Consider the following 17,166-nt stretch of genomic DNA (forward strand, 5'->3'; position numbering starts at 1 on the left):
GTGTTGTGAGCTTTTCCAGAACCGTGATAATCGTGGCGAAGTCTATGAGACCATATGGGTGACGTCACATGTCGTGCTCTGTCGTGCCTGCTGTCTGATGGTGCCTTGCTCGAGGCATGCAAACGTGTCGCCAGCGCTCGTCTCGTTCCAGCGTGACTGTGTACGCCACGTGCTCGTCTCGTTCCAGCGTGACTGTGTACTGCCACGTGCTCGTCCCGTTTCAGCGTGACTGTGTATGCCACGTGCTCGTCCCCGCTTCGCGTGACTGTACGCCACGTGTTCGTCCCGTTTCAGCGTGACTGTGTACGCCACGTGCTCGTCTCGTTCCAGAGCGTTCTGCCCTGAGGGGAAGTCGCGTTCGCCAGGGCCGGCACAGGCGCCGTTGACCTTTGGCTGTCATTGCCAGCGTGACGTGTCCAGGGGGCATGCCACATAGGAACGGCGTAGCTGGGTCGCCCGAATGCGCATTTGGGGCTTTAAGGCGCTTCAAGTGCTAAGGCTTACCAAGTGGCACTTGATAAGCTTACTTGAACTCGAGTGGTGAGTGCTTCCGCTCAGTACTTGGGTGCTCAGTTATCAGGAACTCAGTGCTCAACACCTTCAGAATGCAGAAGATGTAGGATACAAAAGACAACGATGAGAGGTACGCTACGAAAGGAGGCGCGTTTTTACTGCGGCGCACCTGACGCACCGCACGGAATAGGCGCACCGGACGCCGCGGCGGCAGACACGGCGCACCAGGAGCTAGAGCGGCACACCTGACGCACCAGACGCCGCGCGTAGAGCTGGCCCGTCGAAGGCCTCGCGGCGGCGCTCTTGGATAGCTTTACACGCTGCTTCTGTGGTGCGGAAGCTGAGTGCTGTGGGCATCAGGCGCCTTTGGAATTCCATGATCGATAAACAGATAAACATGTGGAATTATGAGAAAGAAAACACTTCCTAACGACATAGACACATTTACGAAATAGTAGCACTGCCTTGCGAGATAGAGACACTGACTATAGAACACTTAACCTTATTCCTGCTTGTCGTGTAGTTACCCAATGGCGTGGTTGCGACAAATCATGCTTCTTAGTGCTGCAGTGCTTCAATTCTTTTTTCGGAACTTTTTCAATTTAGTGCTCGCGTGTTTCAGTGTTTCAAGCGGTGCTTCTAAGCCTAAGCCCGTTTTGTATTAATCAGTAGCTCTGGCACGCGTCAAAAATAGTGGGGAAGGAGCAAATCACGGCTTTTAAAGGAAGTTTTCCACATTTGTGTGGGGTTTTGAACTGAAATAGCGATTTTGATGATAATTGGATACAGTTCACGGCCATGTCCTTCTTAAGGCCTAAAACCCTTTAGTTTCTCAGCTGCACACCCGCGAAGACGTGCACTGGCCCCCATTCAACTGTGGACGTCAACTGGATTCAATCGCTGTTTGACAATAAAGTTGTGCTAGTTTCAAACACGAATCACGTTTTGTGCCACGTACTGCACGAGAGCGTACCGTCTCCCGAGGACCGCCGCGTGTTGCTGTCCGCTCATCAGCCGTAATGTCAGCCGGTGGCGACGGGCTGCAATTGGCCGCCGCAGCAGAAGCGCCAGACGACAGCTTGGTACGTGCGCCGATAGATGGCAGCCGAGCGCAGAGGCGGCCAGTTAGTGTAGCGCTCGGCGAGCGCGGATGGGGTCGCGTGCGCGGCGAGTCGTCAAGTTCAGGAGAGTCTCTCAAATCTAGAGGGCTCGAACGCCTGTTCCAGGGATAACAGAAAAATAAGCAGTGTTCTCGCAGAAATCTAAAAGAAGATTAAGAGGGTTTGAGAGAGTGTGTGCGGCAGAGATGTTTTTTCTCTCCAAAATCAGTTGGAAAGGGGGGAAGGGTGTGAGCTGATTAAGTTGATCAAAACTGTTAAATAAAACTGTTTCTCCCTGCATTTCGGTTGCTTCAATTTGTGTCCCCATTGATAAAAGCCGTTTCCTCGCCATTTCTTCAATTGGTCGTAATAATCGAAACTTGTTTCCTGCGGAAGAACAACCTCCCATTTAAAGGCCACGTGAAGCTGTTTTTTTGTAAATAAAATTTCTGTGAAATTTCGAATGAATTGTAGTTCACTGACATACATCCCAACCGAAATAATGGGGTGTGGTTCAGTGTGTAGGTCGAACACTTCGTAATGCGACCCCTGTTCATCAACGCAAAAACGTATAGTTCATCGTGCATCGCAAGTGTCTTTAGACGCTAACAGACGGCTTTATGTGGGATGGTGTGGCATGACAGGCAGGGACGAGAGCATGCCGACAATTTTGGAGCGCACTGCCTGCGACGGTTTATTTATATATCAAGGTAAGACTGAGTGTGCACGACTTTTTCACGGACAAGAGACATTTTGATAGCTGGAAAGGACAGAGTTAGTAAAGGCTGGTTACCGGATTGCCCATCAGGGCGGCCGTCTCAGAAATAGCGTGACCGACACCTTGACATGTGTTGAGAGTTGATTCAACCAAGAATGGTCTTGAATCTTGGGGCGTTGGGTGACGAGCTGGAATTTTCTTGTTGAGACTCATCGATCGTCCGTACACCAGCACGGAAGTAAACGTCTTGAAAAGAGCTTGATTGTATTAGGGAACCCGATGCTTCGAAGGCGTGCTCACTATTAAATCTATTTCCATAAGTTCATTAGCAGGATCCCCATATTTCTTTCACTCTGCACTTCGCTGCGCTAAATGTGTTACGTGCATTCCTCGACTCCTTTTTGTGATACACCCGGGTGATGAATGCACCGCCGGACCGTACTTTAAATCATCCCATCGGCAATGTGACGGATGTGGGATAAATGACACTCCTACTGTCGCTGATGATGTTTTGTAAATTGTTCAGTGTATTAGCAAGGAACATTAGTCACAAAGGTAAGACAGTAGTATCAGCCTTATTACTCGGAGAAAAACCCGGAGAGTGAAGATATAGTTGGGTTGATATTTCGGCAACATGCCTTTATCGAAACAATAACAAAAGTCATGTTTTGGCATTGACAGCTGACACTCGAATACCACCACAGTCACGATCGCGTGACAAAGACACTTGCTATTGTTGAGGAAAACATGAGTTAACTTTTATCTGGGCCACTATGAAGTTTTACAAGCTGCCGCGTATTGCGGTCGATTGGTGTCTGTCCCAATACAGATGTTATCATGTACAGAACGTGTCATGCTTTTTAAACACGTGCAGACAGGCCTCATGTGGAGGAACTGGCATGAAAAGCATAGGGTGTCTACAAGATAGTATTGTGTACAAGAGGAACATGACATTAAAAGGGGATATATTAATATGCCTAGTGTACCATAGTTAGGGATAATTCTTCCGCATGCCAGCACTGGGGACTCAAGTCAGCATGGGGTCAAGCCAGCAAGTCACGTCGGCTGAAGTCAGGATCGTCGGGGGGGGGGGAGGGGGGGGGGAGACCACCCCGTTAATATAAAAGTGGCACCGCTGGTCTAGAGGCAAATCTAGAAAGGTTAACATTCACGCCATGTGGCCACAATGGTGACGGTTTTTTAATTTGGTGGGGGTCGTGGCTTGTGTCATGCTATCTCTATCATGACTTTTGCAATTTGTCCCCTCTCTGCTCTTCACCCTTGCCTAACCGCTTAGCGGCACTCAAAACCAGCCTTTTGTATTGCTCAATTATGGCATCTTGTGTCAATACCATGACGGCAAACTTCACCCTCCTTGGAAATACCTGCACTTCTTAAAACCATGAAAGCGTCTGCAAAGTACGTTGTCGCCCATCAAAAATACCCGAAATTACGAAAACGCACAACAGCTGAGCAATAGGGCAATTTGCATCAACCTTAGCATAATAGATTTCTACCTGGGTACTTGGCTCAGGAAGGCATGATATTTACCCCTGAAAGCTTCATATTTATTTATAATTCTTACACAAATTATACCAATCACTCAATTCTGAATTTATCTGACATCCACTTAGTTAATCTTATCTCAGAAAACATGCGATGGTGTTTAAGGAACGCGTACCGAAAATTTGATCGCACTTGCTTTTGTTTGATTTCCACCTTCAGGGGATCTCAACAACCTTTCAGTCAGGCATGGGCTAATGATTGAGACATAGGCTGATGGAAAAAGTCAGCAAAGCCAAAGCCAGTTGGTGCTCAGATTCAGGATAGCCTGGGATAGTTTCGAGAATTTTGCGGATTGTCCGCGGAAGAACTTTTCCTTGACCCAACGGGGGACCTCGGAGGGTCGTCTCAGATACTTGGTTCTGAATCACAGATCAGAAGGAGATTCTAGAAAACCTCGCTGGAGTGCATTATCCACGATACATAAGCGGCGATGGTTTTGAACAAGCCGTGTGCTTCAAACGTACTGTGCTAATTAAGAACGCAATTGAGGTTTGCACCAAAGCAACCAGTGTGCCATCATAACCCATCTCTAACGGCACTCGTGGATTTTGTGTGACTGCTAGTGACTATGGACACAAACAACCAGGCGCTGTTGTGATTACCTCGCACCCTGACCTCGTATCACTATAGTTAGTGCAGTGAAACCTTAATTCCTGGGCATATAATTAACGGTTAAGACACTGTTACATGTACAACAGTGGTTACGCTTACATGACGGAAATCACTGAGTTTTCATGGCTGGTATGGGAGACCTGAGGCGCACAAAATATCACGTGAACACATTTTGGTACAGGCGGACATACGCGTGTTTGGCTGTTATCCGACACGTGTATGTTGCATGCTACCTAATCATAAAAAGGCTAGTTGGTTTGGTGATTGGCTCCATCAGATGTGTAAGCAGGCGGCTGGAAGTAAATTTGGGTGTAATCTGATGCACCTTTATACTGAATTGGATTCTTTTAAGCGGCCTCCTAGAATACGCATTAGATTTTATTGCGTTTAAATATCCTGCCCTATTCTGTTCTCACCGTCAAGATAATTTCAAACATGGCGAAACATTTCTTACCTTCGATTTGCTAGCTCGTGTGGTGTTCAAAATTCAACGGAGGCACGCCTTGTATGCAAACCAAACATAAAATGTATTTTTTCAAAGCCGTCTTATTATAAACAAAAAAAGGTCGAGCTCCATCGCAACGTATAGACACAGCATGTGGAGCGCACCTCGAGCGAAGATAAGATGCAAAGTAGAGCTAACCAGTCGAAACTGCTCGTGACATGCCATTAGCAAGGAATGCGCCGTGACCTCATGACGGGGCCGCTCAGCTCGCTCGCCCTGCCGAGAGCACGCGTCAACGGCATGTGGTGGCACTCGACGTGAAGTAAACAGCCTGCTATTCAACACCGGCTGGAGTCATGGGGAACAGCCTCGGGGGGAATCGCGCGTCGGCGGTAATGGCCGCCGTATATTGTAGCCTAGCCGCCATCCGACAATGTATTCCGCCCGCTCACATCACGTGAAATGCCAACAGCGGGAACGCTGCCCCACTTTCAGGAACGTGACCGCTAGAGCCGCACGTGGTGACCGCTAGAGCCGCACGTGGTGACCGCTAGAGCCGCACGTGGTGCGAGAACTTCACCTCGGTGCCAGGCGATAAAAGTCGGGTCATGACCCTGCGCTCCGGCCGTGCCCCCATGTTGCTCCGCGTGGAATGCAATTATGTTTATCGGGAGCTCAATGTCAAAGATGAGAACACGGTCGGTACATGTTGTAGTCGAGAATCAGCCTGACGATATTTAAAGGGAATTCCACATCTGATATGATATGAATATATTCCACATCTGATCATATTGAACCAAACACCATATATGATGCAGTGAGGTCAGTAAGAACTATTGGCATACCTTTAACACGCGCTCGGGTGGCCGGTTGGATGCCCTTCGCTCTGGTGGAGGGGTGAATTTGAACCCTCTCCCTGAAATCTGAAGAACTAAGAGGAGCTAGAGGCACCAAATCCACAGGGTGTATTGGCCTATACGTGAGGTCACTTTGGTCGAAGTCTGAGGTTCCCAAGTCATGACCTTCGCATCAAAGAGGGTCAAACAAGATCAGACTCCAGGCCGGTCTCCAAAGTGTCCCCAGAACCTAAATGCCTCTTCTAAGCAAAGGTCACATTTCATCTTAGGTCAGTGACCTTGTTTGACATTTCAAAGATTGTGGCGATCAGAATCATTCAAGACTGCTTTGTGTCTTAAATTGAAAAAAGCGACAAGTGTTACGCTAGGCAGTATATTCCTAAAAGCAAAATGTTGACCTTGGTCATTTCAGGTCAGTGGCCTATTCTGACCTTAAAGATGGATGCCTGAATGACCTTGAAATAGTCTGCATGAGATAGTCTGCACATGTTTGCGGGCGTTCAACTCATAAACTAGACTTTGTAGGGCTTAAGAAGGGCAGCGCTGTAAACTCCACCGAATGATTTTCAAAATGGTTATCTGTGTTCAAAACTCCATGCAAATATGGAACACTGCCTGTTAAAGCAGGGCTCCACCTTTGTGTGAGCTCTTAAACTGAGAAAGAAACACAGGAAATGCTCAAATAAACACGGTAATTTATACCGATAGCTTGGTCAGTCGCACTCAAATGGATATGACACTGCATGTCTCCTTTTTATTTCTTTAAACGAAACCCGATTGGTTAAAACCTTCTTAATATTTATATAATTTCAAGCTCACATGTTTAATGCTTCCATGTGCTCGGGCTCCAGAAGGTTCGACGAGCCAAACCTGCCGTCATGGTGGGATATATCGGATATTGGTAAACAGACAGTGGCTTACCCAAAAGAAGCAAATTGACACCCGTGATTGCTGACTGCGTGAGGCCTGCCTGTAGCGAGTTGGCCTAAATACGGCTGACCTGAAACAATTCCTATCATCTCGCGCGAAGAGGGTGACTATACATTCGTTGGCGTTGATATAGGGATACAAATGCTAGCGCATTGGATTTTCCCATTTGGAAATCCGCCCTTGGGATATTCTGGGATTCTCCTGAGCTGCTGCGGGATGACTGCAGTGCCAGGGCGACCATGGCCAAAATGGCCCCACTGGTAAAGATGAACGCTAAACGGCGGCATTCTACCGCCATTCATAAACCGGCGGCATTTTACCCATTCCATAAACCGGCGGCGTTCCACCGCCATTCATAAACCGGCGGTATTCTACCCACTCACAAACCGGCGGCGTTCTACGCTCAGAGTGCGCCCTGTTGCTGCTGCGCCAAGTAAGGACCGTGACCGCGCGCCGCCAACGGGTCAATGTCGAGATGTCGTTCATACAGGCCTTGTAATGGTCGACATTGTCGGTGGGTCTGATGCAGTGAGGTGGACCCTGAGCCTCTGTAGGCCGAAATGTAAGGATCAAACTCAGTCGGAAGCCGTGAGGGCCCATGTGTGAAAATCTCGCAGGGGCGCCGCCCACGAACAATAAGGCGTGGATGGCTTATGCCCCAGGGCTCGTTTTGGAAGAGACAGTTATGTAACGTGACCTGTCTGAGGACGGATTGGAGAATTGAGGATCCTGGGGTGCGATAGATCAAGTGTGGGGACACGTGTCACCGGGAGAGAGAGAGAGAGAGAGAGAGAGAGAGAGAGAGAGGAGAGAGAGAGAGGGGAGGGAGAGAGAGAGAGAGGAGAGAGAGAGAAAGAAAGAGGGGGGAGAGAGATTCCGGAACATACAGATAAGAAGGCAGTAATAGCCTTATTCCTCGTAGAAAGCAAGATAATAGGGAGATAGATGCGTTTGACCGATGCAAGGGTTGTTCATTTTGCTAAGTGACGCGCAACGTGCCTATCTTTCTAGAACTTTTGGCTGTTCTACGAGGAAAAGGCCAATACTACTGTCTTATCTGTATGTCTCTGGTAAATGCGCTTAATGACTTAACAACTTAACAACTTAACAGCTTAACAACAACATAACTCATTTGATTAGAAACGCCATGGGCATGTACAGCCCGTTAAGGCCAGTCAGTTGTCACATTCTTAGTATACTGCTTCTTTTTAATTAATATCAGTCGTTTGATATGATTTAAAGCATTCCATAATGTTTCAAAATCGACCGAAAGATGCTGGCCAAGTGACTCGGGCAAAGCAGACATTTTTCGCATCGTTTGCTCGTCCGTCCCGGTGGCTCAGTTGGTTCGGGCGCCTGCATTCCGACCCACCACCCGTAGCGGGGTGGGTTCGAGTCGCTTTAGGGCGCTCGCTATTTGCCCCTGGCATGTATGGCCTGCGGCCGGTGGCAGCGGTCGCGCTTAAGGTCAGTTCACGTCAGAGGGCAGGACGGGCCGTGCCGAGCATTGCGGCACGTAAAGCTTTCGCCACTAAATTCTGCCGTTGCCTGGAATTGCGCGATCAGATGGTGGGGGTCAGGGCTCACACAACAAGCACTGCTTAGCGTGAACACTGATCCCAGAAATCCATTCATTCAAAGGATTCGGACCAAATTTATAAAACAAATTTTAAAAAAATGTTCACAGCAATGCCAGGGCAGGTCATATTGTTGCAATGCCTGCGACAAAGTGCCATTTTCTAGAAACATAAAAAATTCAAGCTCTACAAAGCATTGTATATACCCGGTAGCTATTACTTACATGATCGATGTTTGTTTTAAAACACCGCTTGCATCCCAGCGCCGTGTTACAAGTCTGCGGAGCACACGTCTAGATGTGTTTGTGAGCATGCCCCTTCCAGCGCGTAATATCGTTGACGACAGGTCAGTGCAATTTAGTTTAGTGTATCCACGAACAATTCAAACAATTGTCGTACTGTTTGATTCGGTGCAAGTGTAATTGCAGTAATGAGTGCCATATTAAAACATTATAAGGCACCTACAGTCGCACGTTATCACCAACGGGTCGTTCCCACAACTTACTCAGAAATAAAATCACGTAAGTTGTCCAGTGCATTAGCGAGGAACATTATTCACATAGATAAGACAGTAGTAATAGCCATATTCCCCGGAGAAAAACCAGGCGAGTGGAGACATAACTGGTTTCATATTTCGGCAACATGCCTTTATCTAAACAAGCAGGAGAATGACACTTCTGCTATTGTTTCGATGAAGGCATGCTGCCGAAATATCAACCCATCTATTTCTCCACTCCCCTGGTTTTTCTCCGAGGAAGAAGGCTGCTGCTACTGTCCTAGAAACAAAACCAGTTATGAAATTTTAAAATCGTCAACACATGTTACACAACGGCGAGAAAGCAGTGAAGGCGTATCGGAGCCGTCTAAGTCCTCTGGCCTGGTGAGAAACTCACTTCCGGTGCGGGAGGCGGTGATGCTCGGTCACTGGGTCATGCTCGGTCACTGTGTCATGCTCGGTCACTGTTCGGTCACTGTCGATGCGGGAGGCGGTGATGCTCGGGTCACTGCGTCATGTTCGGTCACTGCTCAGTCACTGTCGATGCGGGAGGCGGTGATGCTTGGTCACTGGGTTATGCTCGGTCACTGTTCGGTCACTGTCGATGCGGGAAGCGGTGATGCTCGGTCACTGCGTCATGCTCGGTCACTGCTCGGTCACTGCCAATGCGAGATGCGGTGGTGCTCGGTCACTGCTCGGTCACTGCCGATGCGAGATGCGGTGATAATCGGTCACTGCTCGGTCACTGCCGATGCGAGAGGCGGTGATGCTCGGCGGCAGGCGGCTTCAGCATGAGACCGAACAATACAAAAAAAGCCCTCCGTGCCACCGACAGGCGAGGAGCTGGCAGATCAAGGGCGCTCGCTGCCACCGCTCAGGTGGCACGCTGGCATACAGCGGTACGCAGGGTCAACAGGGGACCAGATCGCCACCATCATGGAAGACCATGAATGCGGCCCAGGCTGCTACGGTGGGTGACAAGGTCATTAACACCGCACCAGCCCAGCGCTTGAACAGCCACCGCCATTGTACTTCGCCGACGAGCATCGGTGACGATCCTGACCCTGGAGTTTATCACCCCTTTGCGCTGCAACGTGACACGCAACAGCCCCACCCTAGATCGAGAGGCAGTACAGATGAAGGAAAAATGTGAGACTGGATGAGAAGTTTGTGAACTTCGGGCGTAAGGTGGTGACGAATTTTAGGCAAATAGAGAAGGATGGCGTTGCACTTTTGACGACATGGAATATGTGCATCTCCCAGGAAAGGGTGCTTTCAGCAGTAACCCCCAGCAATCTCACCAGCGGCAAAGGTCTTAATTTGTGTCCCGCGATGTCACTGTCGGGATTTCAAAAAACGGATAGTTAGCATGGGTGAGCGGAATCTAACAGTCGGGTATTGTCGGCAATAGGACTCTAGACGTCCTTGAGGGAGGTAAGACGTTAGGGTCGTTCGTGAAGATGCTGAAGAGGATAGGGCCGACCGAGGAGCCGCCTCTGAACACCTGCCGCCGACCAGCGAGGTAGCTCTCAAGGCACTTCGGATCGATGCTGCACCACTGCAGCCTTGTCAGAAGGGCGCCATGGTCGACCCTACCAAATGCATGGCTTAGATCAATGGAGGTGGTGGCGACAGCGCACCAAACGCCGATGCGACATAGCCGCTGACCCAACGGAATCCATTAGGGCGACCTGTGTTGAGTGGTAAGGTCTGTGAGCGTACTGCCATCGAACTCAAAGATCATGGGCAGCGAGGTGGGACAAAAGCTGCATGTACCCGACCTTTTTACGCATTCTGGACGGTATAGGCAAAACTGATGTAGGTCTGAAACTGCCAGCGATGTCACGATGACACACGCTTTAGCTTCGCTGAAACAGTGCACCCCGCGCGAGCCCTCGCGCTCTGGGACTTCTCAGAGTGCCGGAGCTCTCTCAGAAGTGGTCCCTCGGGCCGACTGGTTGCCGCCGCCTCATTATGCGGACAGCTCGAGAGAAGGCGGGTTACAAGCCACCCACGCCTCCCTCCCTCGCTACCCCAAGAAAACGCCTCTTGTTTCCGCCCCTGGCGTGGCGCTCCCCGCTGCTTATGACAGGGCTCTGGGTTCCATCATCAGCCTCTTCCTGCCCCCCCCCCCCCCCTCCCACTCCGGCAATGAGAGGGCTGGGAGGGCCGGTCCAATGGGAAGCCGGCGCACCCAGCGGCCGCTTCCCGCTGGTGACGATCCCGCGTGACGTGGGCGGTGAGCGAGGCGCCGGAGCGGCCCGGTCAGCGGAGACAGCCCTCACCAGGCCAGGCCAGGCGCCCGTCCGTGACACGTGCGGCAGCCGAGGCGCGGCAGCACCCGCCCGTCGCGACCGCGCCCTCTCGGCCGATCGTCACAGGTGGGACGCAGTGGCGTGTTCGACACGGCAGTGGCGGCCCAGGAGCGGCGCCCCGGCTGGGCTTCCGGGATGTAGTTAAGGTCTCCGCTATATTTTACAACCATGTGTCCCGACCAGAGGTGCTGTTTTCTGGATGTTCGTGTCCACAGTACAATCCAAAGTCCAAGAATGAGCCAGCTGCCCGTCTAAAATTACCAAAAAATGAAGGATGTGGATTCTTTTTTTTAACCTTTGAAATATCATTAACTTCGACCTACAACCAAGAAATCCAGTCGCTTGATCACGTCGCTGCATTCCCTCATTCAAATCGACGGAACAGAAACAAATGACCATGGATAAACAATGTATATCGCAGACTTTCATGAATCCCCAATTTCCACAATATACATTGCTGCCAGGTAAGCTTGATGATCACTAAGCTCGACGACAGTAGCTTAGTCGGAGGATGAATGGCAACGGATCGTCCATCTCGTCTAAATCGTGAGTGGACAGCAACCGAATCCCATCGCTTAATGAGCGGCGGTGTATACGATGAGGGTTTCATCTCATGTTTGGAAAATAAGTATTTTCTAGCGTGCTCTACCAACGACATTTATGTTCCAGAATCAAGTTGTTATGAAAAGAAACAGAGTTCACAAAATGCGGTTCATACCAATTTGCGAAACGGCAGAGTGATATTGGCTGCCCATAACACTTCATATATTTTGCTCACCGTTTCGCCCAATTTGCAAATTACAAACTTCCAAATGCTTGGTATTCCAAAAGCGTTAAATCCATTCGACACCTTTCGTCTCGAGGTGCTATTGGTGACTTGTTCCACGCCTTTTGTTTGTCTAATGTTGATATTATTCCGTGTGGTTTGATGACTGATACAGTGCGGGGCCCGGTTTTGTGGCCCCACTTCGTAGCACGCGCTGGAAGAGCGCTGTCATTACCCTCAGTGGGGCGCTGCGGTAATGGTGGATATCGGACGGCGTTAAGCCACAGCATCACGTGCCTGCAAAGAACATCTTGTTATGTGCGACTGCTGGGGTTATGCGCGACTGTTGGGGTTATGTGCAACTGCTGCCGTGTCACTTTGTACTGAAACGAAAATGACGGGAGTACATCTTTAACACAATCCCACTGGCGTAGCCAACAGGGAGGTTGTGGAGCCACCACGTTCCTGGTGATGGTGGAACCTCTGGGACCGAAGGTTCTAGTGTTCTAGTGTGTAGTGTTAGTGCTCTTTGATAGCTTAAAACGTCCTTAGCACTTCTGGAAGTGCCTCACAAATTGAGACTGCGCTGAAGCAAGCTACAGGTTGCCCGCAGGTACAGTTTCAGTTTGGTCTTGTCATTTTGCGACGGCTCTTCTAAGTATGGTTGGTTGGTGTCAATTATTCATTGCATTCGTATCGCTGACTGACTTTCTACCGAAAGCGAAAATAACAACAAAAACAACAAACAAGTAGGAGTTTTGGTAACATGCCCCCTGGAATGCGGGCGGACTGACTAAGACCGAGGATTTCCGTAAATGCATTGTTCGTTATTTTGTATGTTTCAGATGTCCGTAGCCCCGTAAAAAATCAAATGGTCCCAGAGGCAGCAAAACCAAATCTTACCTGAAATCTAAAGGATTGACCAATGGCAATCCCTTTGTAAAACTACAACAATGGGCTCTTGTTTTTGAGACTTTATCCGGAGTAACCCTGACTCCGACCGAGCCCTGACCCCTGACCCCTGCAGTCCGATCGTGCAAGCTCAGGTCAACGGCAGAATTTGATGGCGAAGGTCTATCTTGCCGTAATGCTTGGCATGGCTCGCCCTGCTCTCTGACGTCACATGACCTTAAGTGCGGGCTGCTGCCACCGGCCACAAACTATATCTGTAACATAAATGACTCGGACCCACCCCGCCACGAGTGGGTGGATCGGAAGGCAGGCCCTCTGACCAGCTCAGCTATCGAGGCTTGTGCCTAGTGATGTGCTCCAGATCCCACTAAAGGCCAGCCATACCGGCAAAGAGGGCCTCATTTGCTGCAAAGGGTCCATATTGCCCGATATGGCCCCATCCTGTGCGAGACCTTGCGCTACGTCACCTGGTAGCCCAGCATTAGAGTGATCGCCACGGTCGGTTTCGCATTTCGTTTGCGAGGCGATTATGAAGGCGTTTGGGCTTAGCTAAAGCGTGGCTCAAAAGCCGACCAATAGTTCCATCTCCGGAATCATTTCTTGTCGCACATGTGTTTTGTCGTATATCACAGGCACTCGAGGCCATCATGATAATGCTGAGTGGGAAGTTATGGAATTCGCTTAAAAGCGCAGAGCAAACATTTGCCTATCAAAATCATATCACTCTATTTCCATGTGATGAGGGAATGCTCCTGTTGTGTCACTCGCCGCGCGCAACCAGTGACGTGATATCGTCCGCAGGCATGTGTTACGAAGTAGAGCCTGCCAGCGTACGATTTGCTCACAAGACGTTTACAAATGCACCTTCCACGGCCGTGTGGAGGAACTGCATGGTCCTGGAGTCACACGCCGACAGGAGCTGACCAGAACCCCACCAGCACCACCACTAACACCACCACCAGCACCACCACTACACCACCACCAGCACCACCATGGCCTTCGGCGCAGCCTTCTGAGTCGCTGTCCGGCTACCGCGTGACCCCTCGCCCCTTCCCCAGAGCTGGGAACAGAGCCGCCCGCCATGCTGGACCGTGATCCAGTGACGTCACCGCCCTTCTGGGGGACTCAGGCATCGCCCCAAAAATCCGCACCGGCAAGAAGAGGCTGGCGGGCCTGAATACCGGCAGCGCGAGACGTGGGCGAACAACGCCGAGTTCGTGCTCTCTGATGTGGGGCTTCTGCGTCGGCCTTGGCAACGTTTGGCGCTTCCCCTACCTCTGCTACAAGAACGGCGGAGGTAAGACGGCTGTTTTCCTAGCTCTGCTGCAAGAAGCGACCGAGGTAAGATTTTCAGCTTTGTCTTACGTTTCAGGATGCGGAAGTTGTTTGGAATGGTTGTAAACATGGTAGTAAGAACAAATGTGATGAACTGCGTGCCAATGAGCCTTTAGAATATTATACAATCCAAAATTAACAACGAGCTTTCATCCTCAAGCCAGCCACGCATCGCAAGCTTTTCCTCTTTCATCCAAACACATCTCCAAACGCGTGTAAGCTCACACTCTCCTCACCATCTCGCTGACACCTGCTTAAAAACTCGACTAAGCCTTTTGTTTCTCAAAGCCTGCATGCGATTTCGTACACTACGTTATTGACTAGACACTACTGCTACTAGATTTCGCGCACTACGGTATTGACTAGATAACCTAGATTTGTTCTGCATCACATGATAAAATGAAAGACACAAGAACAGTTTTTGTGCGCTGATTTGGGCATCTCTTCTTCTTTTTGTACTATGCCGCTTTTTTGCACCAACTTCAAGCAAACCAAGGATGGTGGATCGCGGCTTTTGATATTGCTCGGCATTCGGTTCCAGTTTGTGTCTCATACAAGGGTAATCTCAGCAGCATATAAGCACCAACGCTACTAACACCAGCACCCAGCGCGGCTCAAGAAAGGCTCGTTTGCTGGACGTCAGCGGCCGCAGATACCCAGCTGAATGGCGAGGAACGGCGCTGGAGATCCGCGGCTGGCCAGGGGGGGGGGGGTGTCCTGCATGGTATACATTAATGAAGATTTTTAGACGGGTGCGGCCGGTGTAGCGGTTAAGCGGCGCGTCCGGGGAAGCATGAGCATGGGCACCGATGCTCGCGGTGTGCTCCCTTCCTGACATCGGCGGCGGGCAACGCCCTCCAGCGCCGGGGCTTGGTGCGCCATAAGGCCTCAATGGCGACGACGAGTGGAAGTTTGGCGTATGCACGCTGAATTGTTAGCATCCACAACTAGCTGTAGACCACCGCAGCCTTTGCAATCTCTGCTGGCACGTGTTACCTCGGGGCGGCGGTGGTTGCAATATTTGTGGCGTGTCATGAAACAGCATGGCATGATCTTAATCGTCTTATTTTACGAGTCTACCTGGAACTTCCCCGTGTCAACATTTATTCACGTTTGCACGCATGGACACGTGCCTAGGTGGCCGGTTAAATGCGACAAGCTCGGTTGGGTGCGTCAGTTTGACCTATCTAAGATAACAAAACAAACAGAAAACTAGGCAATAGATTCACAGGGAATGGGCTCTATGTAAATTCACTTGTCTTAAATTAGGGGGCCATTATGTCGTAACCCTCGAGCCACATAAGGTCAGACATGTCCAAACTTCAGATGGGTATCTGAAGTGTGATCAGATGTCTCTACGCCCTCAGCCTTAGCCTAGTTACCTCTGATAAGTGAACTGCTGCTTGTGTTCATATCAGGTCATGTCAAAGTTGCATGACTTCATGTAACACTCCGTTGTATCACATGGAAGGATTCCCTGGGAATTACCTTCTCCGCCTGGCATAGGCATGGCCTGACTTTGACCTGCCGTAGGTCAGCGGCCATGCAGGTACAGTCTAATTTTGTTTACCAAAAGATCGATCATTTAATTGCCTACACATTTGGCAGCTTTAGCGTGGCTGCACAGCGTGGTTAAGAAGTCGTTTTGAAAAAGTGTTTAGAGGGCGGACAAATTGGCCCTCTCCCGAACGCGTGTTCAACACGGGCCATCATTTTGGTAAGCAGGTTGGAGGGGGGGGGGAAGGGGGGTCCTCCCGAAGGTACCATGTGTGTTCGCCCCTGGGGCGGTTTTAAGGAGGGGGGGGGGATGTCGACCCGGAGGTGTAATGTGTACACGCCCCTGTGGCGGTGTGCGCACTGACACGTATGTACCTGCCATCGCCTGCGGTTCTCATAGTCTGGAGACAACGCTAGGCTCGCGCTGTGGCGGTGCCGGGTCAGAGTTCTGGCGCATGCGCAGTAGTTTCTCCGGCTGGCGTGGAAAAGCCAGATGAGGCACCACAACAGCGATGACCCACCTGGCCCGGAGCGGCCGTGTTGGGCACACTGCTTCCCCCCCCCCCCCCCCCGCAGCCTGTCTGGCGTACGGCCGGGCTCACGGCAGCGACTGAACAGGAAAGCCCATTTGGTTGGTGGGTGCAAAGGACAAACACAGCTTTTGCTTACAAAGTGTTCCGACCCCCTACGCCATTTATGTCGCACATTCGAGGCAAGCATGCTTTGTCTTACTATGGTATGGGTGTAGTCGCAGGCGGGATGCCCTTCCTTGGATTAGCTACACTGTTTGTTTAGAGAATGTTCCACATTTGAAGATATTGCAGCAAGCATCAAATATTATGAAATAAATCACTTATAAACACTGGTATACATTTAAGTGGAAACGACTGCTCTAGACAACGGCACTTCTCTGTTTAGTAATATGTTTCCAATTAAGTAGTTGTTTAATTACGTCATCACACCTTGCTCAACATTGATTGAGAGCCGATTGGCAGCCGTGATATCTAGAAATAATATATAGATATAATAGATACATAGATATATATAGAATATATATATATATATATATATATATATATATATATATATTAGAAATCGTGCTCACGAACGTCAGATATGAACGCTTTGATATACATTTTTTTGGTCTTGCTCGCCGTATGGCTTATGAAATGGCAGGATTTGAATGGCACTATGGCGTCATGGATGCCTGAGTAACCAATAAATAGTCCCCCCTAAAAGCTACATACATTTACCGGCGTGTAGCTCAGAAACTAGAGGGGTTTTGGTTTTAAGAAGGCCAGGACGGACTGCGAACTGAACCGAATGATGTTCAAGATGGCTATCAGGTCAAACCCCATAAACCCCATGCAAATGTGGAACACTCCGTTTAAATGTGGCAGTTGTGTAGTCGAGGGTGAGATATCTTGCTTGGGTTGGCTGTCTTGCTTGCTTAAACGTAGTAGGAGCGCTGTCGAAGTTGGGGAGCTTCCTTGGATGGCTGTATTGTTTGTTTACACATGGTAGGAG

General features: G+C 49.9%; 1 protein-coding gene across 1 annotated transcript in view; it reads left to right on the top strand.

Annotated features, from left to right (window-relative positions):
• Nucleotides 1–14,034: 14,034 nt before the first annotated feature.
• LOC119110323 (PDZ and LIM domain protein 7) overlaps nucleotides 14,035–17,166 on the top strand; it is an 8,256-nt gene continuing 5,124 nt past the window's right edge. Inside the window, exon 1 of the mRNA XM_037234136.1 lies at nucleotides 14,035–14,104. Coding sequence (XP_037090031.1) covers nucleotides 14,035–14,104 — 70 coding nt within the window. The remainder of the gene's footprint in view (nucleotides 14,105–17,166) is intronic.

This window comes from Pollicipes pollicipes, unplaced genomic scaffold, assembly GCF_011947565.3.
Source record: "Pollicipes pollicipes isolate AB1234 unplaced genomic scaffold, Ppol_2.1 Scaffold_1600;HRSCAF=1878_pilon_pilon_pilon, whole genome shotgun sequence".
Taxonomy (NCBI): Eukaryota; Metazoa; Arthropoda; class Thecostraca; order Pollicipedomorpha; family Pollicipedidae; genus Pollicipes; species Pollicipes pollicipes.